This window comes from Sparus aurata, chromosome 19, assembly GCF_900880675.1.
Source record: "Sparus aurata chromosome 19, fSpaAur1.1, whole genome shotgun sequence".
Lineage (NCBI taxonomy): Eukaryota > Metazoa > Chordata > Actinopteri > Spariformes > Sparidae > Sparus > Sparus aurata.
The window spans coordinates 19349801-19374749 of record NC_044205.1 but is presented as its reverse complement, the minus strand read 5'-3'; the positions used below and the strand labels follow the sequence as shown (position 1 = coordinate 19374749).

Here is a 24949-nt window from a genome sequence, read left to right as displayed (position 1 = left end):
GATTCTGTGTCTATGTTTTCATGTTTAGTGTCCAGACTTTAAGTAAGGACTCTGCATGTGAACCTCCTGCCGCTCCCCTGGATGATAAAGACAGCAGTAACATCCAACCAGGCAACTGCCCTCCATCTCCTGAAATTCTCACAACAGGTGCGATCCCGGTTCGACCTGTGACAGCCGAGAACACAACACTGCTGGAAGATCAGGAGAAAACAGCTAGTGAGCCTACTGCTGCTCCTCTGGAAGATGAAGCCAACACTAACATCCAACCAGATGACTGCACTCCATCTCCAGAAATTCTTCCATTAGGTGCAATCCTGGTTCGGCCCCAATTCAGCCGAGAACACAACACTACTGAGAGATCAGGAGATTCCAGTTAGTTAAGATGATCAAAAATAATATCACAATCTGTTGCCTTTATCTTTTACTCACTTCTAAATCAAATCCACACGATAGCTAGATTAAGATCTTTATTAGGAATTTAATGATCATACCGATTTGGTCCTCAAAAGCCACCAGAATCAACAAAAATTCAAAATTCCTTGATGCAGCTTTAAATATGATGACATTTACACGAATAACACCCTAACCTTTCTTGTGTGTGTTTAGTTCTCAGTCTGGACTGAACAAGACGTCAGAGTCCTCAGTGAGCAATGCCGACAGTAACAGAAAAACATCTGAGGACTCAACCACATGTGGTAAGTAACATTCACCTCCACTTGCGTCTGAATTGTTGTGCATTCTAAAGTACGGCTGGAGTTTTAAATGTCCTTTGATTTTCAGAAGACACCGGGCCAAAGAAGAAGGGGAAGAAGAAGAAGAATTGCTTCAGACTAGGGGTGTCAACGTCTACACGTGTAAACGGGTACACGGATAACTAATCATAACCGTTTAGAAAAATCAATAACCGTTTACATGTCTTTTTTTTCCTCCTCCTCCTCCTCGTTCATTTCTCATCAATATATATACTATTCAGGGTTTCCTCTACATGTAATTTACTGTGGCGCACCGCCTCGGCAAAATAAAAGCCGCCACACCTTAAAAATTCAGTCATAAATAAATCTAGTGGAAATATTTTACCGTCGTCTTCCACCACAGTCTTTGACGTTAACTAGCATGTTGGATGTTTAGCTTGATAATTGGCTGAGGATTAAAATGGTCACTTTGAGCAGAGTCCTGCACGGGTCACCGCATCCGACCCGTTTTCCGACAGTAGCACAGATTACATTCCGTACCAGAGCCGACCCGCTATAAATTGATACCGACGGCCGAAGGAAAATTGGACGGACGCAATTTTTAAAAGTGAAAGTAAGATAATGTTGCCTGAAACATAATAGATGAATGGGGCACAATGTTACGTTGATATATATATAAAAATAAAAAAACCCCGCAGCCACAGCCAGTGTCGCGTCACGTCACTTCAAGTTGACTGGGGGACACGATGGCGGCGGTCAACAAGCGGAGCACTGTGTGTTTTTTGAACAAACTGCCAGTGGAAATCAAGTTGAGTGTAGGCTATGTCAGGCAAAGTTGGCTTACAACAACAGCACGGGATCCATGCTAAACCACCTGCGATGGAAACACCCGAACAAGTTGGAGGGAGAGACTGCTGCTGGCATCGGTGCTACCGCAACTGCGATAGAAAGAGATCATAAATCTCCGACGTGTTACCGGGTACACGTCGGTTAGAAGCCCCGTTTACAGGTGTAGAAAAAATTGTAAACGTTGACACCCCTACTTCAGACGCATTGTCTCTTGGTTGAGGAAGACTTTCTGCTGCTGTGTTTGCTGCGTTGATGAGAATTAGGGATGTGTTAAGTAATGTTCTGTGTAGGGTTTCTATCGCATGGTTCTCAGGGCTTTTGGAGAGTTTTCCAATCAAAATTGTTATCAAATTGAATTTAATGATCATACCGATTTGGTCCTCAAAGGCCACCGGAATCAACAAAAATTCAAAATTCCTTGTTGCAGCTTTGAGATGTGATGATATTTACATGAATAACACTCTAACCTTTTCTTTTATGTGTTTAGTCTTTCAGTCTGGACTGAACAAGATGTGTGAGGTAATGTTCTGTATTGGGTTTCTATGGGATACTTTTCAGGGCTTTTGGGAGTTTTCCAATCAAATTTGTCATCGTCTGCTCATTGTCCCTGTATCTGCGTGGTTTTCTCCGGGCACTCCAGTTTTTCCTACAAACATAAAAGATGTTTGAAAAAAAAAAATGCAGCTCATTCAGGGATAGATCTGATTGCAGACATTCCCTTTCATCAGGTGAGATTATTTCCTCTGGTTATGAATTTAATGACGATACCAATTGGGTCCTCAAAAGCCTCCAGAATCAACAATTCAAAATTCCTTGTTGCAGCTTTGAGATGTGATGACATTTACAGGAATAACACCCTAACCTTTTCTTGTGTGTGTTTAGTTCTCAGTCTGGACTGAACAAGACATCAGAGTCCTCAATGAGCAACGCCGACATTAACAGGAAGACATCTGAGGACTCAACCATATGTGGTAAGTAATATTTACCTCCACTTGTGTCTGAATTGTTGTGCATTCTGACGTACGGCTGGAGTTTTAAATGTCCTTTAAATTTCAGAAGACACTGGGCCAAAGAAGAAGGGGAAGAAGAAGAAGAATTGGGCAGCATGGTGGCTTAGTGGTCAATTTTGACATTGTGACTTCACAGCAGAAGGTACTGGCTTTTCTGGGCCTCTGCCTGTCTGTGTAAAGCCTGCTCATTGTCCCCATGTCTGCGTGGGTTTTCTCCGGGTGCTCCGGTTTCCTCCCACACTTAATCAGTCAAAACAAATTAGATTCTTAACTGATTCCAAACAATTAAATTGAATTTTATGTTACTGTCCCGTGACTTTCAGCATTGATTTTTGAGTGATTTTGACATGCTATTGAATATTGATAAAAATCTGGAACTTTCATTAAAAATGTTAATAAAAAACAGAAACACCAAAATCCAATAAAAGATTGTTTGTCTCATTCAACCAGTATAGTAAAATTGCTGAGTCTACATTGAGCCTATTGACAAAAAAAATTCTTAAAATCTTAATAGAAAATAGAAACAGCTGTAACATCCAATCAAAAGAGGTGTGACTCATTCAAGCAGTAAATCAAGAAGAAGGAAGTCAATTCGGCACTGATGTCCAATCAATGGGTCACATGACCTGGAAGCTATTGACAAAACTGCTGAGTCTACCTGGACTTTTTATTTAAATTATTGCAAAAAAAAAAAAAAAAAAAAATCATTAAAGTTCAACAAAAACAGTTGTGTCTCATTGAACCAGTATAGCAAGACAGTTTGGCATTGGTTTTGAGTCAATGGGTCACAGGACATACACTGTAAAAAAGTAACCTGTTAATTTAACAATAAAAAACTGGCAGTTGTGGTTGCCAGAATTTTACCGTATTAAATACGGTAGAACCTTTTCTACTACTATCGTAAGAAGATATTGCAGGGTTCCTACAGGTTTCTTCAAGTTAAATTTAAGACTTTTTAAGACCTTTTTAAGACCATTCATATCAAAAATTAATACCTATTTCTCAGCCTATTTCACGGCCCTACCGGCAAAGACGAATGCAATCCTTGAATTTCAGAGTGTTCATTTATTCAACAAACAAAAGACGTCCACAGTACTCAAAAGAGATGTCTTAATGTGATTTACTGGTTGAATAAAATAAATAAAGAAATCTGTGGGTATGTAAGGGATGAGGGGATGTCACCTCGCCCCCCATCAGCTATTACTCTCGTTTCCAATGTAGGACTGGGGTTTGGCAATGGTGTGAAGAGTCCACAACACCTCTGCTTTCAGCGTTGGCGTGGACACAAAGATGTGCATAGATCAGACGAAAATGCTCTTTTGCGAAAACGCACATGTATTGCATCGTTTTGGCCGACTGTCCACACGGATCCTGAAAACACAGCGCCTGAAAACGCACTTTTTTGAAACCAGGTCTCAGGGTGGAAAAATCTGAAAAACGCAGCCCTCCCGTTTTCACGTGGACAGCGAATCAGCATACTTTCCAAAACGATGACGCCATCGCCCCACCCCTTGACCTCTTGCCTCTGACCTCTGAACCCCGCAACGTCTCATAACAACGACAACAACAATGGCGGAATATATGCTCGTGTTCGTGCCGCAGAAGATATTGAGCCTGTCTTGCAACTTACATGCCTTGTAGTTGAGTGAGTCGCAGCAGCAGTTCGACGTCATTAACGGTCCATGCAAACGATTCTGGTTTCCTTGCACTAGCCATTTTCATCTTCTTCTTGTTGTGTTCGGTTTCTCCATCTACTGTCTGTTTACAGCGCGCAAGCTTTCTGCGCATGCTCCGTGTCTTCTACTCCATTTTTGGTGAATGTCAAGCGCCACCTATAGGCCTGGAATATGAACCACAGCGTTTTCGGTCATATTCAGTGGATCTGTGCGGACGCAAATATTCTTGAAACGATGCCGAGGAGGAAGATGGAGGAAAAAAAGATCGTTTTCACCCGTCTGGACGGCCCCTAACGTTAGCTGCGGCCGTAGCAGGAGCAGCAGCAGGAGCAACTAGCTGGCAAACGTTAGCTGGAGGACACACGGCGGTGATGGAAGGAGTTCTTCAGTGACGTTTTCTGAACAATTTCTCCAGGGCTGCGTTGCATTCGTAATTATTGGTTCCGCCCATACGGTCTATGGTTCCGCCACTCTTTATTTACGTTATTTGATCAAAGTAATAGTGGTTGACAAATGAAACTTTTGACGAGAAATGCGATAAGGAGAAGTTCCTTACAGCACAAAATTTAAGACCCAGATATCAAAATTCAAGACTTTTTCAAGTCTTTTTAAGGTATTATTTCCAAATTCACAAATTCAATGCTTTTAAGACTTTTTAAGACCCCGCGGGAACCCAGTATTGGTACCGCTGATTTTTATGTCTGAGTTTGAGGCTAAAATTTACCATATAATCCACATTTTTACTATAAAAAGAACACTGTTTCGTCATATAATAAACATGATTTTTATGTTAATTACACGGCAAAACAACACAATTTTTACATGGTAAAGACTTGTATTTAAACGGTAAATATTGTTTTAAACTCTAACCACTACTGTAGTCTACTGTGGTCTACTGTATTTTTTACGGTAAGATTCTGGCAACCACAGCTGCCGGTTTGCTAATGTCTTTTTGTGCATTCATCAGTCTGTAATATAGAATATGTAAGGGATAATGCCCGACGAGGTGGTCATTAACAGAAATGAATCGGACGACGCGGAGGCTTCCGCGAAGTCCGATTCATTTCTGTTAATGGACACCTCGAAGGGCATTATCCCGCTTATACCATGGTCACCTACGAAAGATAGAAATATTTAACAAATTAATAATACTTTAATGTGTTTTAGAGTTAAAATCTAAAGGGTTTTTTTTATTTTTACAAGTCGAGCGACTATTTAATATCTCCCGTATGCAGGCGTTGCCAAGCAACGTGGCCATAGCGACCCGCCCGCAGCAGTTGATCAGTGATGGGAAGTGAGATGATGGCTTAACCTTACTTTCCGTGATATAAAGTATAATTTCAGAAGGCCAGTGCACTACTTACCGCTTGTGTGTGTCCAGAGGATGATGCAAAATTTTGTTTCAAAGAATCAAAGTTCACAGATAGTTTCCTTAATCGTTTTTATTACAGCAAATATTGTCAACCATTCATTCTGATCATCACATACTATTAACATACTATTTAAAATTAAATGCAACATTTCCATTAATTGTAAAATTTGATAGCGATACTGGCATGTCCATCATCGTGGCATTTGATGGACGGAGATTTAAAGTTTGTGGCTCGCTACGACCACTGCTTGAGACATTGGGAGACGACAAAATGTTGCTCCATTCTCGTCTGTCCTGTACTGACGGAGCCCAGTAAGCCTGCAGGCTGCTCTCACAACGATGCCCCGTCACCGACATGATCTGGCGAGTTTCCAGCCCGGCGTCAGAGAGACAACCGACAGCTGTGCTCCAGAGGCTGTGGTTGGTGTAAACCCGCGACACACCCACCTGAAAGAAACAATAATAAACACACTTAGGCTACATTAATGAGGACAGAAGAGGGGTTATACGGCTACATTATTATTAAAATGTAGCTAGTGTACAGACCTCTTCGCTGATTTTTTTCAGCATGTTCCCCAGGTAGTTGACACCCATTGGCTCCCTGGAGTACCACACATCAGATGCCACATTGATGGAGCGCTTTGGGTGGAGATAAAACGATTTTGCATCTGGGGGACACTTGGAGATGTACTTTTTAAAACTGTTTACTGGACACAGAGGATCTCCGGGCCTGGCGAACATGAACCCTCATAGGTTTTCCTTGTGTGGGTCGTCTTTATGGTTTTTTGTCTGAGGATTATGCGCTAAGCTGACGTATTCAACGCCATGTTCGTCTCTTTGGATGACGAAAGATGTCATGGTCAGCTCACGGCTCCCCTCCCTGCCACGCCGAGCGAAACACAGCTGGATGTCAAACCACACCTTTCTGACGAGGCCGAGGGGCGTGTCAGGAGACAGCGCAGATGAACATCTGATTCTCTGAAGATCCGACTCAGTGATGCGAGGATGGTGGAAGCTGGTGTCCTTCCCACTCTTTCTGTAACGTTTCTGTATCGCCTTAAAAACCGCATTACTGGTCTTGAACACAGTGTCACTGATGATGCTGACGTCACTTAAATGGCGATTGATACCGGCTCTCAGACTCCTCAAACTGGCAACACTGTAGTCTCCTCCTTCCTTGGTCGACTGGACAGACGCATATAGCTTTCAAAGTTGATGTCCATGTTTTTGTCAGCCAGGAAGTCTCTTAATGTTTCAACTGCCCATTTCATGGTTTTCTTTGTGCTTGTCTCATCCTTGTCATCCTCTAATTCGTTCAATTCCTCTGGCGTCACCTCCTTGTGTCGCTTCTCCTTTTTCTTTTCATATTTTCTTCTCTCTTTTTCTTCTGCTGCATCCCAGTCTTCAAAGTTGTCAAACTCACCAAATAAATTAAAAGAAATGATAAAATCACTCATGTTTTTTCTGTCTTGCTGTTGATGAATAAACTGTGAAATAACGTTGAGTCTCCGTTGCCACGGTTACCATCTAGCGCTTGAGCCAGCGCAATAATTTAGAACTGTCATCAGGCAATTTGATGGAACGTCTTTCCTAGGTGTAAATTAACACTTTTTAACCTAAACCCTCCAGCCAATCAGAATCGAGTATTCACCCAGACCATGGTATAATACACTGTAAATCCTGATTAGTTCACAGAATTAAAAAAAATTAAGGCACTGATTTCCTCAAACTTCTTTTTTTTAAATATTTTTTTGGCCTTTTTATAGCTTTATTGATAGAACAGCTGAAGATATGACAGGAAACAGGGAGAGAGAGAGGGGGAGTGACACTCAGCAAAGGGACCTAGGCCGGGAGTCGAACCCAGGACGCTGCAGAGCCTCAGCACATGGGATGCACGCTCTACCAACTGAGCTAAACGTCGCCCCTTCCTCAAACTTTTTAAGTTAATAAACTTAAAAGTCAAATGTTTTGTGAGCAGAGAGAATTTTTTTTTAGTCGCTTTTTTATTATTTTGTATTACTCTTAAGTCAAACACATTGACTTTTAAAACTCAAAATCATCTCACTCAAAGCTTAAAGTCTGTGGCAACAGATTGCCTCGAAAATAGTGAGTACAGCTTATTTCAACAGCTTGAGTAAATGTCTTCCATCGAACAGTATTTTCTTGCCCTCTCCCATTTTACACACTGTACTGTTAATATTCAAAAGACAAAATAAGAAATTATTTGTCAGACATGTCTCTGACTGGCACCCCACTTCATTTTAATGCGTCAAACCCACTATAGTATCATCTAATTATTCTTGAGCGTCTGTAACTTTGGCGGCAGCTTATCATCTTCCAGACCAAGTAAGACTTTCTGAATGAAGTGTTGGTCAGTCCTTTGGGATAGCTGAGGTGTAGTGTATAGATCAGTCCAAACATTACCAGGAAGGCATCAGCGGGTCTGGGGGGGCGGACCACAGTTTCACTTTCAATGATGACAGAGAAGCTGGTAGTAAACTGGACTTGTCGTTGTCACTGGTGATTATAAGGAGGGCCACTGCTTCATCTTCAGGCTCTGGCTCATCAGACTCGTCCTGAATAAAAGAGAGAGATACTGATCACAAACTAGTCAAATATCACAGTTAAATTAAATAATTTTTTAAAACCCGCTTATATAATGGTTTCAATTTATTTATTTTTAACAAATAATCTCTCCTCGTTAATTAATTAATGCAGGTCAAACGTAAAGGTAGATTTACGCATTTATGAACTATAATATTCTACAAACCAGTATCAGTAATGAGGATAACACAAGGTTGCCATGGTCCATTTAAATAAAAATGCTAACTGCAGAATTGTCAAAATAAAACTCTTTGAATTAGAAAGTAGATGCAATTAACTGGATTTATTTTCTGGGTTTCCAGATCATCAGATTTACTTTCTCATTTTCAAACAGTTTAAGTCAAAGTCATTTTAAAAAGAAAATTGGATCACAGCTTCCTTACTTGATAATCAGTGAGTTATAAAAAAATAAGGGTCTGCTTTGATTCCTTAAGGTGTTGGTCAGGCCAGTCAAAAAATGCTTCACATCAACAAAGCTCAACCCAACAAATTTTTTTTATGTATGCTCATATTTTGACCCCAACTCCTTGGTTATATTCTTATTTGTTTATATTTTAGTTAGAACTGTGTTTCTGAGGTTTTCTTTTTTTAACAGACTACACATAAAGAAATGAAATACGATCTGAATTTTACCCACAGGAATAAGCTGAGCTACTGGTAAACCTAAGTGGCAGTAGAGACTGATAATAAGCTCAAGAACCTATACAGGAAAATACATTTTGTACTTGATGAATAGACTGAACGTGGGCAAGTGTGAAAACATGTTTGTATTTTGATTAACTGCTCACTTTAGTATGGTATATTAATTATGTAAGGAGACTGTGCAGCTTTTGAAGAATTCAGAGACTTTGTGCAGATACACAGGAAGGGCATGGAGAACAGTGGTTCGCCTGGTGTGGATGTCATGTAATTCCTATAACGATAAAATTAAAAATGTTTATACTGCTGACTGTGAAGTATGCTCAACAAACATGACTTTAATTGAAAAACAAATCGGGACAATAATCCCTCAACTGTTCATCATGGATTTTTAAAATTTTAGCCAAAGCATCAGCTGTCTTCTCAGTTTTGGACACCTTTGGTCTGAATAAGGTCAACAGTCGAGGGAGATGGCAGTCAAGCTCAGAGTAGAATGTGTTGGGCTAGTTTTGGTTTGTAATACGCTGGAACTCTGCATACACATACATTAAAAACGAGAACAGAGGGACAATACAGCATTCTGACCAACTCTTTCAATGAAGACACCATCCCGTTCAAGAGTATGAATGTCACGTACCAATGGAGCAAGTACAGCTGCATATCCATACTTATGGAGGTCTGTCACTTTCACTAGTATTGCTAGATGTATAGTGTGTAATGCTGATCAGTATTTGGAGGCACATTGGCAAGGACCCAGTATACAGCACATAATTTATGAATTTTACGTGATGTACTAAGTGGGTTGGCAATTTCAAGCAACAGAAAGCTGGAGTTGTGGGATGAGATACCCTGTTGAGAGCAACTCATTATCAAGGAAATGAGAGCCATCAGAAAATGACCTATATTGATCAGGTTCAGTATTTGGTTCAGTAATCCTGTTAAGAATGTCTGTGTTTTTAAACAACTCCTGAATCATTTGAAAGACGGAAACATACAGTCGAGAGACAGTCGTTATCGCCGTCAGTGGGGGGGTCTGTCCGTCTGAGGAGCCGGGGGACAGACGGACGTTCGTCACCGTCAGCCGGGGGGTAGGGCGGGTGCATAGTGCCAGTAACCCTACCGCAGGAGACTCTCGTGTGACATCAACGTCTGAACTGGCTGACGTCGCCAGTGCAAGTCGTCGTTGATAATAATAATAATAATAATAAATTTTATTTATATAGCGCTTTTATAGCTCTCAAAGACGCTTTACATAAAACCAAAAACAGAGGAAAAATACATAGAGAAATAAATGAAAAGTACATAGAAGGACAAACAAACAATGTGCAAATAACTATGTGTGTTTGTGATTATGAAAACTGATGAGGGGCACAGAGAAAGACAGCTATTGTTGCAGGTTAAAAGCTGATTTAAAAAGGTGGGTCTTGAGTAATGATTTGAAGGTGGATGGGTTAGAACAGTCACGAATGTGTTTGGGGAGGGCGTTCCAGAGGGAGGGGGCGGCTATGGAGAAGGCTCTGTCGCCCCAGGTGCGGTGCTTGGTCCTGAGCGGGTGTGAGAGGAGGTTAGCGTCGGATGATCGGAGGTTGCAGGATGGAGTGTGGTGGTGGAGCAAGTCTGTGAGGTAGGAAGGGGCCTGGTTATGGAGGGCTTTGTGGGTGAGGAGGAGGAGCCTGAAGTTGATTCGATGTGGGACAGGGAGCCAGTGTAAATTTTGCAGAACAGGGGTGATGTGTTCGTGGGAGCGGGTGTGGGTAAGGAGGCGGGCAGCCGAGTTTTGAATGTACTGAAGTTTGTTGAGAACCTTGGATGATGAGCCATAGAGGATAAGTACGTCACCACACATACGCCGTCATGCCGGTTCTGTTTGGCTTATACATAGCCTATGTAAACTTTACAGTAGGTTTATTATTAATATAATTAATCTAAGATTGTTTTTATTGTTTTTTATCAGCATCTCATGTAGCCTATAACATTTATTAAATAGGTCTACTTTATTTTGTATATTGCATGTTTCCACCTGATTCTTTTATATTATATACTTATAAAATAAAATAAAATATACCTGACTGAAAAAAAAAAAAAAAAAAGGAAACACAGCAGGACTCGAACCCGTGCCGCTCCAGTAAAATTGCAACGGGTATTTGTTGCAGAACTCCTACCAGGTGAGCTATTGAGGTAACAAATAAACAAATATGTAGGGGGGTGTCCTTTTAAGCCACTGTCCCACAGTAGCTGTTTATAGTTATACTAGAGATGTGCTGCCCTCTATTTGTTTTGAGCACTTATAGTCTGCCAATTCTTACATGTTGCACCTTTCATCTTAAAAAATTCTGAGTGTGACGACGTACTTTGGTGACGACGTGTGTTTCAGGTGTATATTTTGTTAGTAATTCTAACATACGTCCGTCGTCACGTCGCCGTCAATACACGTCGCCGTCGATACACGTTCTTTCAATGCACTCGCCGTGAAGTCGCCGCCGGTGTCTCATCTGCTGTCCCATTCACTCCCATTCAAAAATCCACACGGTCAGGCGGTGACGGAAGGGGAGGTTGCTCCTTCTCCATCTCCTGGTAATCCTTGCATTGGCACTATCCACCTGCCATATGGGGGAGCTTTTTTAACGAGAAGACCACGGCAGCCCACTAACACCCGCTATAAAGCAGCTAACATTGAAAATGAGTATAGTGGTGCTGAGCTAGCAGTATAGTGGCGCAGCGCCGCTGTTCCACCGTCTGGGGAGAACCCTGCCTTACATAAGGTTACAAAACATGACTATGAAATACAACAAACACAGTTTGAAATCTGCTGGAAAAAAGTGTCCCCCCTAAGAATGTGTTAAACAGGTTCTCTATAGATAAAGATTTGTATATGTAAATGTAATATTTTTAAACGTTTAAAGGAGTCATCACCTGGTTTTTTACATATCCAGTCCCTCTTGGATCGCTTTGGATCAATTCTTAAAACTTATTAGAAATTTTTTTTTTAAAAAAATCAAACATAGAGCTTGTTCTGACACTTTTTCATACCGCGACTTTCTCACGCGAGATTATGCGCGAGGTTTTGACCGGTCCGGATGTGCATTGTATTAATATGTAATGAGGCGCGTGTTGATTGGCCGCAGGAAGGACAGAGCCGGAATGGGGGGCGAGCCTGCATGCACACACAGACTCCAAAACATAAACAGCCCTCTGTCATGGCGCACACACTAAATGACGAACCTTACGGAATTCAGGCATTTATGTAGGAGCCGGAGTCGGAAACCGAACGGGAGAGTGAAGAGGCAGAGACGGTGAAGAGACACGTTTACAGCAGGATGTCTCTGAATGGTAAATTCTTTTTTTTTCCGTCTTACTTTTCACACTCGTGTTTTACATGTAAGACCTGAGTTTCAATGCTGGCGGTGACGATGTATGGCGTGAAAAAATGACAGAGAAATAAGCAGATTCGGCGTGCTCACTCTGGCTGAGGACGGCTGTGAGCCGATGCTTATGCAAGTAGCCTCCTGTGGTAACGTCACCACAGGAGCAGAGTCAAAATCTCGTGCTTTAGGAACGCGCACTATTGTGCGCTATTCCTGTTCGGAAAAACAGCCAAAGCGAAAAAAATAAGCCACTTTCAAACTCCAGCTTTTCAGGCAAGTTTCAACAGAGGTCCAACACCAATATGCATTATTTAACGAGAGAAATTGCGATTTCCGGGTGATGACTCCTTTAAGGACAAATCTTGAATGAAAGTATGGACTTATTTTTGAACAAATCATATTTCCTAATTGCAGGCAAGCCTGTTTCATCATGTCATCACAGTCCTGCACCACTACTGAAAGCATAAACCAAAAATATTTACTGGCCACTTGGCTAGTAACCTTTTTTTTTTTTTTTTTTTTTTTTCAGAAAAACACAAACTTTACCCACATTTGAGAGTTGATTTAGTGAGGCAAGGCTGAGGTAGCTTGCTAACCTTTTGCCAAAGCTTCCATAATGCCTTAAATTTCAGTACATGCTGCCCTGCAACTTCAGGTTGGCAGTGTATCCTACTGCCTTTTGGTTTTCAAAGCACAGTACTTCAAACTCAGGGTTCTCCCCAGACGGTGGAACAGCGGCGCTGCGCCGCTCTACCGCTCGGTCAGCGCCGCTATACTCCGCGCGTGACAGTGTCGAGCGTCCGTCCGTCCGTCCGTCCGCCGTCCCCCGGTTGACGGCTAGGAGCTCCCTGCTGACGGCGATGAGCGTCCGTCTGTCCCCCGGCTGACGGAGTTGATGACCGGCTGTCCGTACGTCCGTGTCTCCCCCCCCCTGACTGACATTGACGAGCGGTCGCGCACCCCCCCCCCGGACAGACGGTGCGCCGCTATACTAAGAATTTCTGGGGAGAACCCTGAAACTGTTAAAAGTACAGAAAGATACAGCCCAACTTTGGCAACAGTTTCCACAACTATATCTCTAATTACAAATATTACAAATTAACATAATACAGTAACTTATAAACTAATTTAAGCATTTCTGTGAATCCTGACTCAACTGCTGGCTAATATTAGCTAGCAATTATCCGGCTAGCATCAAACTGATGTCAACATGATCTATCTCAAATATCTAAAAGTGTCTAAAAAACGAAATGTGAAGAAATATGGCTATTTAACACTTACCGTGTGACTAATGATGCTGGTTACTGTCAAAATTAAGAAAGCAGATGATGTTACTGCAGCAGTTGGCAGCTCTTTCCTGAGCGCCTTTTTCCAACCGTCGTTACACTTCTTCTTCTTCTGTTGTTTTGGTTTGAGGGCGGTTGGCACGCGGCGCATTGGGCCCACTAGCGCCACCTTCTGCTTCGAAGTGGGCATGAGATATAATTTATCCATTTATCTGTCAAAAAACACTGCTGCTCGACCCACTTGGCAGGTTCATTACAATTTTAATGGTGAGCTCCTCCAGTCTTGCTATGTTCTTCCTTCATGTATTGTCTTGTAGTTCACACTTCACAATAGAAAAGGTAGTGCTCATATAAACCAGCTGGACTTTTTAACCCTCACCATCCGCACTTACTTAAGTGATGTTACAGACATCAGACCTAGTATTAATGTTGAAATAATAGAAATAATAACAGTGAAATTATATATTGAAATGGTATTTATAATCTGCTAAATAGTTTAAATTAACCAAAATTATCAGTTAAATTAACTCAAAAAGGAAGAAAATGTCACAGTACCTCAAAATAAGTTAAGTACAATTTTCCTTGAATATTAAGTTTAGACTACACAATCTATTTAATTATTTTGAACATCCGGGAAAGTCCCCTTAAAATTTAACCTGTGCAGTAATACAATTCTGTATTGGTTTTGAATTGTTCGGTTACATGACATGGAAGCTGTTGAAAAGAGAGCAATTGTCTTGTAAAAACATTTTTTTGCAAAATAAATTGTTGTGTTTCCATTTTCATTTGCCATATTAATGAAATACAACGGATAGACCTCTTTCCATGTGTTTATTCATTTCTTCTAAGCTCCGGGAAATCATCAGTAGTCATGACAAGTGCTCTGTTACAACTTAACAACACACACGCACACACACACACGCACGCGCGCACACACACACACACATTAAAAACAACAAGTCACATTGTGTATATGACTCACAAAATAGGTGGATAAAATTGGTCGTAAATCATATAATATAATATGGGATCATATTATTCTAATAAATTAGATAATTCAACTTAAACTGTAAGATGAGAACACATAATTTAGTTACATAACACATTAGCAATGAAAATTAGTGTGCCACATTAAAACAGTTCAGTATGTTTCTAATCATAATATTCACTAATATCATCAAAAGTTCAAACACGACAAAACATAAAACCTATCAAACAATAGTGTAATTTATTAGTAATCCCCAAATCAGCCGCCTGCTGCCAACACTGGGTGAAACAGTCGCCACTGAGTGTCTCCGGAGTGATTGTCTGTCCAATATCCAACTAAAACCAACCCCACCCATGCTGATCACACTGTCCTCCACCTGGCTAAATCTCGCCCTGTCTCAAGCCAAGCATGAAGTAGAACTAAATCATATCATGTAAATGAGATATAATAACAATATAAATTAGTGTTTTGTTTTTTCTTCTTCTTGTGTGTCAGCAAAACGCTTCAGTGCAAGCTGCCGTTAAATGTAGATGAAATTGAATTCACTGGGTGGTTGTGCTGAAGAGCACAAGAGGGCAGAATCTGTGCGCACGGATTTTGATTACAGTGTTTTGTCTAGCATGTGATTGTAACAGGGTAGACCTGTATCATTCAAACTTAACTATACAGTATTGTGCACTGAGGGGGAGTGCTTGTGTATGTGTGTGGGGTCGAGGACCTCACTTTTGCTGTGAGCCAATGGCTGTGTTAGGTGTTGATTGAGGCAGGTTGGTCTGAATAGCTCCACTGAAAAGTCTATTTAGGCCCATATGCAGGAGATGCAGTTTATGCTCTACACACACTACAACTGTCAGGCAAGTACTGTTCAGACTAAGAAGTAAGAAAAATGACACAGTTAAGGAAAAAAACAGAGATTGTCATCCTTATATTTGTTTTTATTTTTGGTCTTTCTTAAGAATACAAAACAAGAACCAAAATCACAAAAATAACATTTACAAAACATATTAATTAATTGAGGTACCTAGGCAACGTAGACAAGCATGTCTGAAACAGTGATATTGGTGTGTTAGCCTGGAACCTTGAAGTAAAACAGCCAGCGATGTAAAAGTTCAGATATCTTTATAAAGTGTTTTTCAGTTAGTGCCTTGCTTCAGTAGTGATTAACAAATGGAGTTTAACAATATCATGTTTTCGTAATATGTCTACAGTTAGCAGTGATACCATGATGTAGTGCTTCAGACCTACCTAAGAACAAATTGAATATTGTGAGATATAGGTCGAATATTCTAAGCGTGTTGTACTATATGGCACCTTTTTGAATGGTTTCTATTTTAATCCTCTTTGATACACACACACACACACACACACACACACACACACACACACACACACACGTGCCGCATACTAAAGCTGTGTGTCATTGGTGCCTTGTTGTTGTGAAGGTATTAATACCTGGATCACAGAAAAACACAGTTTTAGGCTCAAAACATCAACTAACAATGAATTTATTAAATTTGATTGAATCAGCAGCAGTGACAGGATAAAGAGAAGAGAAAACTAAACTGAAGAAAACGTGACGGTGACAAAGTTTGACATGTAGACCTGAGATTATAGCACCATCCTCAGGCAGATGTGGGTAATACACCAGAACCAAGAGCTAAAATCTGATTTTTACTTTTCTTGATCAAGAATATTTGTGTTACCATTAAATGACCTGGATAGTCTATGCCCTTAGTGTTGGTAAAGGGGACCCCTGTTGACGCAGGGCTGTAGACTGGATTCATTATGGCCTCCTACTCACAGATGCTGAAAGAAGAAAAAGAACATGCAAATTCTAAATGAATGCAAAGATCATCTGGGTAAATCTAGCACGGATTGCTTTGCCTTTTTTTTTTTTTTAGACACTTAAGTCCTACGCCATCAGCCACAGCTCTGTCACACTGAAGTAGCTCTGTCTTGTGCAGCAATACCGTGTATGTATTACATCTCCTTTACCAAAATCTATATAAATAAGGCACCATGGCGGCACTTTGCACAGACAGCTCTTGACATTTCAGTAATTAGAATAGTTAAAAATGCAACAAAAACCTTGTAGTGAGGATATGATATAATTATTTGGCATGTGCAACAGTGACCTTGCTGGGTATAAGGCACACAATAGATATTTACTTTTGTTTATTTCATCTTATAAGCGCTCTCATCACACACTCATAACTGGATTCCACCATTTTGTGGGAGCTGGTCTCATGTTTTACAAAATTTGCATAATCCAACATAATGTAGCGCTAGATGTATCAATGTGAACCTGCAACGTATCATTCTGTACTACACGATGTATAGAAAAGCTGAAATCTAACCCTTATACCTAGAACCCGACTGATACTTGATTTTTGGGGCAGATGCCAATGCCAATTTTATGCGGTAGAATCATTTTAATATGGATATATTGGACGTTTTTCTAATATACATAGAATATATTCATAAAAGGATTTTTTTTTTTTAAGATCCCTAAAATGTGGTTGTTAAACACTTGTATTGCAGGAAAGGAACTGTCCAGTTTAACAATAAACTTTACTGCGAATCCAACTAATTACCCCAAGCATCTTCTTCTGCATTATTTTCTATAAATATGTAAGTACTTACTAATAAAATTGACCAACCAATATATCAGTCAGGCTCTACTAACAAACACAGAGGCAATTTGAAACAGTTATGTTAAACACAACCTCATGGGTTGATTCATCCATATTTCGGATTTGCATTTTAAAAGTTATATAAATTCCCAGTAGATAATTTGAGTTTGGACGAGGGGCAATGAAAATGGGAGAGTGCAGAGGCAGAGGGGTTGCGAAGATGTAGGGGGAGACCGATCATGAGACGCCACAAATCTCTGTAGCTTTTCACTTTCATCTCTAATTATGTTTTCATTTTTGAGTTTTGATAGATCCCAGCGGGGAGATTTGATTTTTTGTTGGTTTAAGTGCTGTATTTCATTCATTCAGTTCAGCATATTCAGTGTCTATATATATCCACTCTGAATTGCCTTTGAGCATGAAAAATGCTATAAGTGAGTAAGTAAAGCTGCCTCGCATGGGTTTGTAGTGCATTGCAGAGGTTTCACTGCTGGGTATTTGCTGTAGAGGGGGTTAACGGTTTGCAGTTGGCAGAACTATTTGGTTTCTTAACTAGCACGGGACTGAATTAGCTAGTTACTGTTTGTAAAGATTGCAAAGTACGAAATGACTATTTGAATAGCTGATTTTCATCCTCATAATATAGATTTATCCGCACTTAGTATTAAACTGTCATGTAAATAGCACTTTTTTTTGCTTTAATTGTCACAATTTGCCACATTTAATGGTATGTCTGCCCATGGTGGAAAATAATAGGTGTTTTTGTAAACACAATTCTGCTCTTTACTCCAAATACTCTGTTGATCAAACGTGGTAGAACCAGTTCAACTGAGGGAGAAAGAGAGAGAGAGAGAGAGGGAGAGAGAGAAAAACCCCACAATCAAACCTCTCCCCAGCACCTTCGGTCTCCACTTATCAGAGGAAATGATGCCAGTCGGTCTCAAAGCTTCCCTCTGTGTCTCCAGGCGCTCTGCAAACACGAGAAACATCCGGAGCCGATAAACACAATGACCACAACACATGAGTCTGCTGGATACGATTGCTATCCTCCGCACAGCAAAGTGAGGAAAGGAGAGAAGGGAGGGAAAGAGCTCAGAGGACAGGAGAGAGGAGAGAGGGTGTCATTTCAGTTTCACTTCCTCTGCACTTCAAGCGATAACAAGAGAAAATAACGAAATGGTATCTCTCTCCTCTCCCTTTTCTGCCCTCTGGTCTGCTTTTCTCTCTGCTCTCCTCCGGTCGCCCAGCTCAACTATTGATTTATTTCTTCCTCTGAAGCCTGAAGAAGCCTGTGAGCATTATGAGCCACAGATCCCTCAGTGAGCCTATGGGCACTCCTTATTCATAGTAATATCTCACTTAGCCTTAAAGAAGCTGTGGATTAATGGACCAGAACTAAAGAACACAATGTTGTGTCAGCATTTTCTCGATAAACTGTAACTTGACAAACTAAATAGCGTTTTATTTTCACTTAAATATACTAATAACTTAGAGAAAGACTGGATAATTTTGCAGGTTCACTCCTTGTTTGGCTCAACTTTGCTTGTTAATGTCTTTGTCTGTCTAAGAAAAACCACATGGGCCCTTCAGAATAAAAGCACAGATTAGCTCAAATTAGACTAAACTACATCCAGGTGGGGTTGTGGTATCAGAGATCTACTTGTGTGTGTGGAGGGGGTAAAAGGTCAGTACCAATTTACCTTAAAGAAATCTGTTGTCATATAATAATGTACCAGAAAAGGCTGTAAATTGCTTCATAAACCCATAGTCACCTATAATTTCTGTGATAGACACCTGATATTTTATGTCCAAAATTGTTGCCACATAAACAAAATTGACCCAAAATTCCAGACTACCATTTTCGATACTAACAATGAAACTTTGACCTGTATCATCTTTATGACAACCTACTGTACGTCACATGTTCCGACACTGTTTATTTTAGGGTGATGTGTACTGGGTGTGGTGAATACTGCTGTGCAAACCAAACTGCCTCTCAGGGACAACAAAGACTTTCCAGTGGACAACAGGGCTGTTCAACTAAGAAAATACATCAGTCGTGTTCGTTCCTCAGTGGTCGTCGTGTGCCCCTTTCTGTCACACTGTTAATGAGCGGTGGATTAATAATCACACATCTCTAACAGACTGGTATAATTACGCCCACCAGACTTCACACTTTTCCTTATTCCCGTGCCTGGTTCACAAATTTATTCATCTTAAAGGAAAAGTTTGGCTGAATTATCAATATGTCTGGTCTACTCACCCTCATGCTGACCGGAACAACTGAAGTAGATGGGGACCCGTTTAAAAAGTAATGTAAAGAAGTCAAATGTCTCCATACAGCTCGTACCCAAGATCCCAATGTGATTTGATAAGATTTCATTTACACCCCATTTAAAGCTCAATTCTTCCTTCTGACGTCGGTGCACGAGTTAATCGAGCACCAAGGGTGTAAATAACATCTTTCCAGGTCAAACTCAGGATTTCTGAAGACTTTGATTAAGCCAGATGAGCTGTACGAAGCCCTGTTGTTCATATATTTTTTTTTTCCGTTGTTGCTGTTTTTACGTTTTGAATCAAGTCCCCATCTACTTCAGTTATTTAGGAGAACGCTGTTTTGCTGTGAAGCTCTGGAAATGTTTTGTGGACCACAACTTCTCCTGACTTTCCCAACAGCGTGAGGTTGAACAGATCATGTGTGAGACAGTATTCACAGGCCCAAAGTGGCTGTCAGAAGATCCATTTAAAAGATAATATTTTCGTGTAATTGATGTCCACACAGGTCTCATTCTGTGTTTTCTTGCTCTCTTTAATTCACAATCATTTTTATCTTTTTACACGTGCAGGTTCTGAGATGTTAATCCAATCAAACGGTCCAAAAACAAACAAACATAAAAACTGACAATTTAAAATAAATCAACTGTCAGAACTGCATTGGCTCGTATGTCACTATGAATATGAGGTTTTTCTTCAGCTGATTATAAATAGCACAGCCTAATTCATCAGAAGTCTGCATGTTCCGATACATTTATCACTTAATTCTCTCCAGAACTGTATTTTTTTTTTTTTTTTTTTTTATGAAGTGACCCAGTAACCCCAATAAACAGCCCCACTAACCCACTGTACAGCCCTATTTTATGACTGAGGCAGTCATCCTCGACCCCGACAGGCTCTCACTTTCTTTAATCTGCTTCAAATCAATAACCTCCAGCTTCATGCGCGGTTTCTTCTAGGGTGTAAAGTTCACCTCCATCTGTGTGACCCTGCACCTACCTGGCTGCTGTCCCGCTGCTGCCTGGAGCGCTTCGACCAGCAGAGGGCGCCCCGAGCCCGCTCAATGCCCCCCTCCTCCCTAGCCCTCATCAGCGGAGAGGAGGAGAGAGGAGAGCACCGCCACCTCCATCCAAACTGCGGTACCCATCTGATTCCTTTAATTACTTCCTTCCTGTAGTTAATTGGTGCCAATCTGTCCCAACCTTAAAAACCCCGATCTACATTACACGGTCAGGGATGCACAGATCATTTCTCGTGTCTTTAACTGTGGTGCACGTCAAGTCACGCATTTACACGCAATTATAATCATTAAGGCATGTGTGCCGGTTGAATTCATCTGTTCCGGCCGACTCAGAGCTGTCAGTGCCCTGCACGACAGATCGAGGTAAGCTGCAGCAACGACGAGCTTTGCATTTTTCGCCGCATTTGCTTGAAATCGCTGCAAACGTGTCATTAACTGCAGTTTTTCCTGCAAATGTGATCCAAAAAAGCACGTGTGTTGTTTGTGCAAAAGCAGGTTAATTAATTTAGTTTTATGAGACACTCTGAAAGGGAGGGAAGAGTCTTGGATCTGGACGTGTCGCGATATTTTTAGGCGGGGTTGTAGTAAAATAACTCATCCTAATTATCTCCACTACTACTAACATTAGTATTTTTTGCATGCCTCCCGTCAATGGGAGCTCCGCTCTACTATGACCCCTCCCACTTCCACACCGAAAATAGACCCGGAGAAAAACACGCCATCTGTGAGCGAAATTCGCCGGCGTAAGTGCGTGTTTTGCGTTTAAATCAGCTGTGAGGGCGTGTGCGGATTTTTCCGAGGTGATAAAGCTGGGGCGTGAACGTGAGTCGCGTGAGGTTGTAACGCCGGTGAGCGTTTCGCGGGAAAAACTGGCGGAAGGACACAGCGGCGGAGCGCGGGTAGTGCTGCGGCGGTTTTTATTGCGGCCGGCTGAGCACTCAGCTGTGATTCTCACGCTGCTCATGACAGACAGCGCGTCGTCCGCAGCGGCTCTCCCGTGCAGCCTCTCAACTCTCCCCATGCACGCTTCGTATCGCCGCGCTGAAAGCGACCGCAGCACCTCCGTGGAAAGGATTTAATGCGTCTTTCGTGTTGGAATAACTTTTTCCTGCCCCTTTATTTTTATTTTACTTGCTGCGCCTTTTGGGTCGATTTCAGCCCCGTCTTCTTCCGCCGACACTGTGAAATCTAAAAGGTAAGGGGAGGGAGAGGGTTCCAGCAGCTCTGCACGTCACCTTCCCACACTAGTTTAGTTAGGAGGGAAAAAAAAGCTAATTAATCGTCAGTAGCTGCTTAAGTGAAGGTGGGGTTTCCCCCTTTTACTATCAGTTTCCCAGTTGAGCACCTGCTGCTGCAGCACTGATGCATGCATGCAAGGCGTGCACACACGGTTGATGTTTTGGATGGACCATGTGATGTTGCTTACAGGATCAGCACAGGCAGGCAGCTGCTGTCTGCTTTGAACCTGCAAACATTTTAGGGTAAACATCTAATCAGGCTTTTTCATCCCTCTCTTTAACCAGCCTCAAGATAAGGAACACGAGAACACAGACATCATGCCGCTGAATTCAAGTTTGGCGAGTAAAAACTATGACTACGACTACGACTCCCTGCAACCGTATTTCTACTATGATAACGAGGAGGAGGACTTCTACCCTCAGCAGCTTCAGCCTCCGGCACCCAGCGAGGACATCTGGAAAAAATTTGAGCTGCTGCCGACCCCTCCCCTCTCCCCGAGCCGCCGGCCGTCCCTGTCAAGCCTCTTCCCCTCCACGGCGGATCAGCTGGAGATGGTCACGGAGTTCCTGGGCGACGACGTGGTCAACCAGAGCATCATCTGCGACGCCGACTACTCCCAGAATCTCCTCAAGTCTATCATCATCCAGGACTGCATGTGGAGCGGCTTCTCCGCCGCGGCCAAGCTGGAGAAGGTGGTCTCCGAGCGGCTCGCCTCCCTGCACGCCGCCAGGAAGGAGTCCGCGGCGGGCGAGTGCGCGGAGCCCGCCGGTGCAGCCGGGTGGAGGCTGAACAGCAGCTACTTGCAAGATCTGAACACCGCCGCGTCCGAGTGCATCGATCCGTCGGTGGTGTTCCCCTACCCGATAGCAGAGACGCCCAAGCAGAGCGCAGGGACGCCGCCTAGCAAGGAATTGGGACTGGATACGCCTCCAAACAGCGGCAGCAGTAGCAGCAGCTGTAGTGACTCAGGTAAGATGCTCATCACGCAGACACACCCCTCTGTGCAATTAGGAGTCTCCCGCCCAAAGGCTTGTCTGCACTATTCTGAATGAAAGCAGGTCAGCTCATTTTAATTCCTGTGATTTGCAGTCAGATTTGCAGGCGGGAGGCAGGGACACGCTGTCTGTTCCACCCATGTCATGTTGTAGACTGCTGGGAGATTAGCTGGAGGGGACGGCTGCAGTGTTCAGCAATCAACTGATGTGGAAGGAGAGATTGCAGCCCCCCTCCCCACCCAGTGTGACTGCATCACAGAGACTGACTGTTTGTGTTTTTTTTTGTGTGTGTTGCAGAAGATGAAGATGGAGATGATGATGACGATGACGACGAGGAGGACGAAGACCAGGAGGAAGAGGAGGAGGAGATCGATGTGGTCACGGTGGAGAAGAGGCAGGCGGTGAAGCGGTGCGACCCCAGCCCGTCAGAGACCAGGCATCCCAGCCCACTCGTGCTGAAGAGGTGCCACGTCTCCACCCACCAGCATAATTACGCCGCCCATCCATCCATGAGGCACGAGCAGCCGGCTGTCAAGAAACTGAAGCTGGAGAGCAGCAGTGGAGGTAGCGGAGGAGGAGGCGGCGGCGGTGGCCACGGCCACAGCAGGGTCCTCAAACAGATCAGCAGCAACCGCAAGTGTTCAAGCCCCCGGACGTCTGACACGGAGGACTACGACAAGAGAAGGACTCACAATGTTCTGGAGCGCCAGAGGAGGAACGAGCTCAAGTTGAGCTTCTTCGCCCTGCGGGACGAGATCCCAGAGGTGGCCAACAACGAGAAGGCAGCCAAAGTGGTGATCCTGAAGAAAGCCACAGAGTGCATCTACAACATGCAGTCAGACGAACAGACACTCCTCTCTCTCAAAGAACAGCTGAGGAGGAAAAGTGAACTTTTAAAGCAGAGACTTGCACAGCTGCAGGGCTCTCGTGCTTAAAGTTTGAATCATAGACTTTTTTGGCCTTTTTTTTTTATGCAAGTTCAAGACTTAGGGTGTACAGTTGTCGTTGCATGCAAATGCAAAATGGATTAAGTTGTTTGGAATCTTGTTTGATTTCAATGTTAAAACTGCCTCAATTGAAGTTATGGGTGGATTAAATATTTAAAAGTTTATTTTTATTAATAAAATATTAAAAAATGGGGCTACCCTGATGAGGGCCCAAACTAAAATATAAATTTTTATGTTTTGTATATAATTAATATTTCCTAAGAAAATGTATTTTTGGATCTCAATTTGTCTGGATGTTCAGACCCAGTGTTTGGTTTTTTTCCATTATGTTCCTAGATTCTTTTTGAAATATAAAATGTTTCTTCTTGAAATTTGTGTCCTTGTTCTTGCAAAAAAACACTTCACACGTTGCATCACTGACATTAAAGCGAGCTGGGGGGTACATGCTGCAGCTGACTGGGTTCAACAGGAGGAGACGAGACACTTGAACGACGGCATGATTTGTATTAAATGAGTTTGACGTGGACAGAGATGGTCTTCTTTAGGTGTGATGATGCTCCCTCTGACAACTTGAGCTAAAACATAAAGTGTATTAAGGGTTCAGCTGAGTAATATTTCACTTGAAGGTGCCATCTTTGATGCTGTCACAAAGAAGACAAGGTAAGCCTGGACTGTGATGTCAGATCTGTGTAAAGAAGCACTAAAACTGGCACAATGGCACATTTTAACCTAATTGACAGCTTGTTGATCTGGTAAATTCAGTAATACACATACTTGGGTGACGAAATTTCATTACAAAGGCGTCATAAGTCACTCCTTGTCTGATTTATAGGCAATAGTGAACTTAGCTATCAGAGTTAGATGTGTTTTGGGAGAAACATATCAAATCAGAGTGAGCTTTAGTTAGTTTCATACATTAATCTGTTCCTGGACATGGTTATTGGACAAATCTTCCAAATCCTTGAATGGTTATACATATATAGACGATAAATATCATTTTATTTTATGTCACAGGTCAGTTTTAAGTCAATGTTTTGGTGTCTGACAGCTAAACAAGTCAGTGAAAGAGTTGAAAACACATTCATTTGGGCTGATTATTTTACTGTGGAGACAATTTACACATTCCAAGTGTGTGTACATCTAGACAAGAAACTCATAATCTCTTATAAATGAGTATATCATCAAAAAGTTAAATATTCCTGGAAAAATATTTGGAAACAAATCCTCAATAATAGAAAACAAAAGCAATGAACGTTACTTACAAGTTGAGCCCCACATGTAAACAAGCCTCTATATTATCATTAGTGTTGTTGTTGTTGTTGTTGTTGTCGTCGTCGTCGCATCGATTCTTTCGCCCTG

At 42.0% G+C, this 24949-nt stretch overlaps 2 protein-coding genes and 1 long non-coding RNA gene across 5 annotated transcripts in view; 2 read left to right on the top strand and 1 right to left on the bottom strand.

Annotated features, from left to right (window-relative positions):
- Positions 1-13600, bottom strand: part of ankha (ANKH inorganic pyrophosphate transport regulator a) — a 40629-nt gene extending 27029 nt beyond the window's left edge. Inside the window, exons 1-2 of the mRNA XM_030397854.1 lie at positions 13489-13600; positions 8024-8175 (exon numbers count right to left, since the gene is read on the bottom strand). The gene's annotated coding sequence lies outside the window, so the exon portion shown is untranslated. The remainder of the gene's footprint in view (positions 1-8023; positions 8176-13488) is intronic.
- On the top strand, positions 1950-2968 carry LOC115569766 (uncharacterized). The gene is made up of 3 exons (XR_003981623.1): positions 1950-2269; positions 2424-2512; positions 2598-2968. It is a non-coding gene; the product is annotated as an uncharacterized LOC115569766 (long non-coding RNA).
- Positions 13601-18748: 5148 nt separating the features above from the next.
- Positions 18749-23961, top strand: myca (MYC proto-oncogene, bHLH transcription factor a). 3 transcript variants are annotated; one of them, XM_030399123.1, is made up of 4 exons: positions 18749-18798; positions 20348-20527; positions 21933-22617; positions 22941-23961. In XM_030399123.1, the coding sequence occupies exons 3-4, from the start codon at positions 21966-21968 to the stop codon at positions 23576-23578; spliced, it is 1290 nt and encodes a 429-aa protein (XP_030254983.1). In that variant the 5' UTR covers positions 18749-18798; positions 20348-20527; positions 21933-21965; the 3' UTR covers positions 23579-23961. The 3 variants fall into 3 exon arrangements, with proteins under 3 accessions (XP_030254983.1, XP_030254984.1, XP_030254982.1); XM_030399124.1 differs by lacking the exon at positions 18749-18798 and adding an exon at positions 19063-19262; XM_030399122.1 differs by lacking the exons at positions 18749-18798; positions 20348-20527 and adding an exon at positions 21319-21604.
- Positions 23962-24949: the final 988 nt, after the last annotated feature.

Bases quoted from the DNA above. Each gene is read 5' to 3' on its own strand.
- myca (XM_030399123.1), top strand. From the start codon at position 21,966: ATGCCGCTGAATTCAAGTTTGGCGAGTAAAAACTATGACTACGACTAC. The intron at 22,618-22,940 runs GTAAGATGCTCA...TGTGTGTTGCAG, and splicing joins CAGCAGCTGTAGTGACTCAG to AAGATGAAGATGGAGATGAT.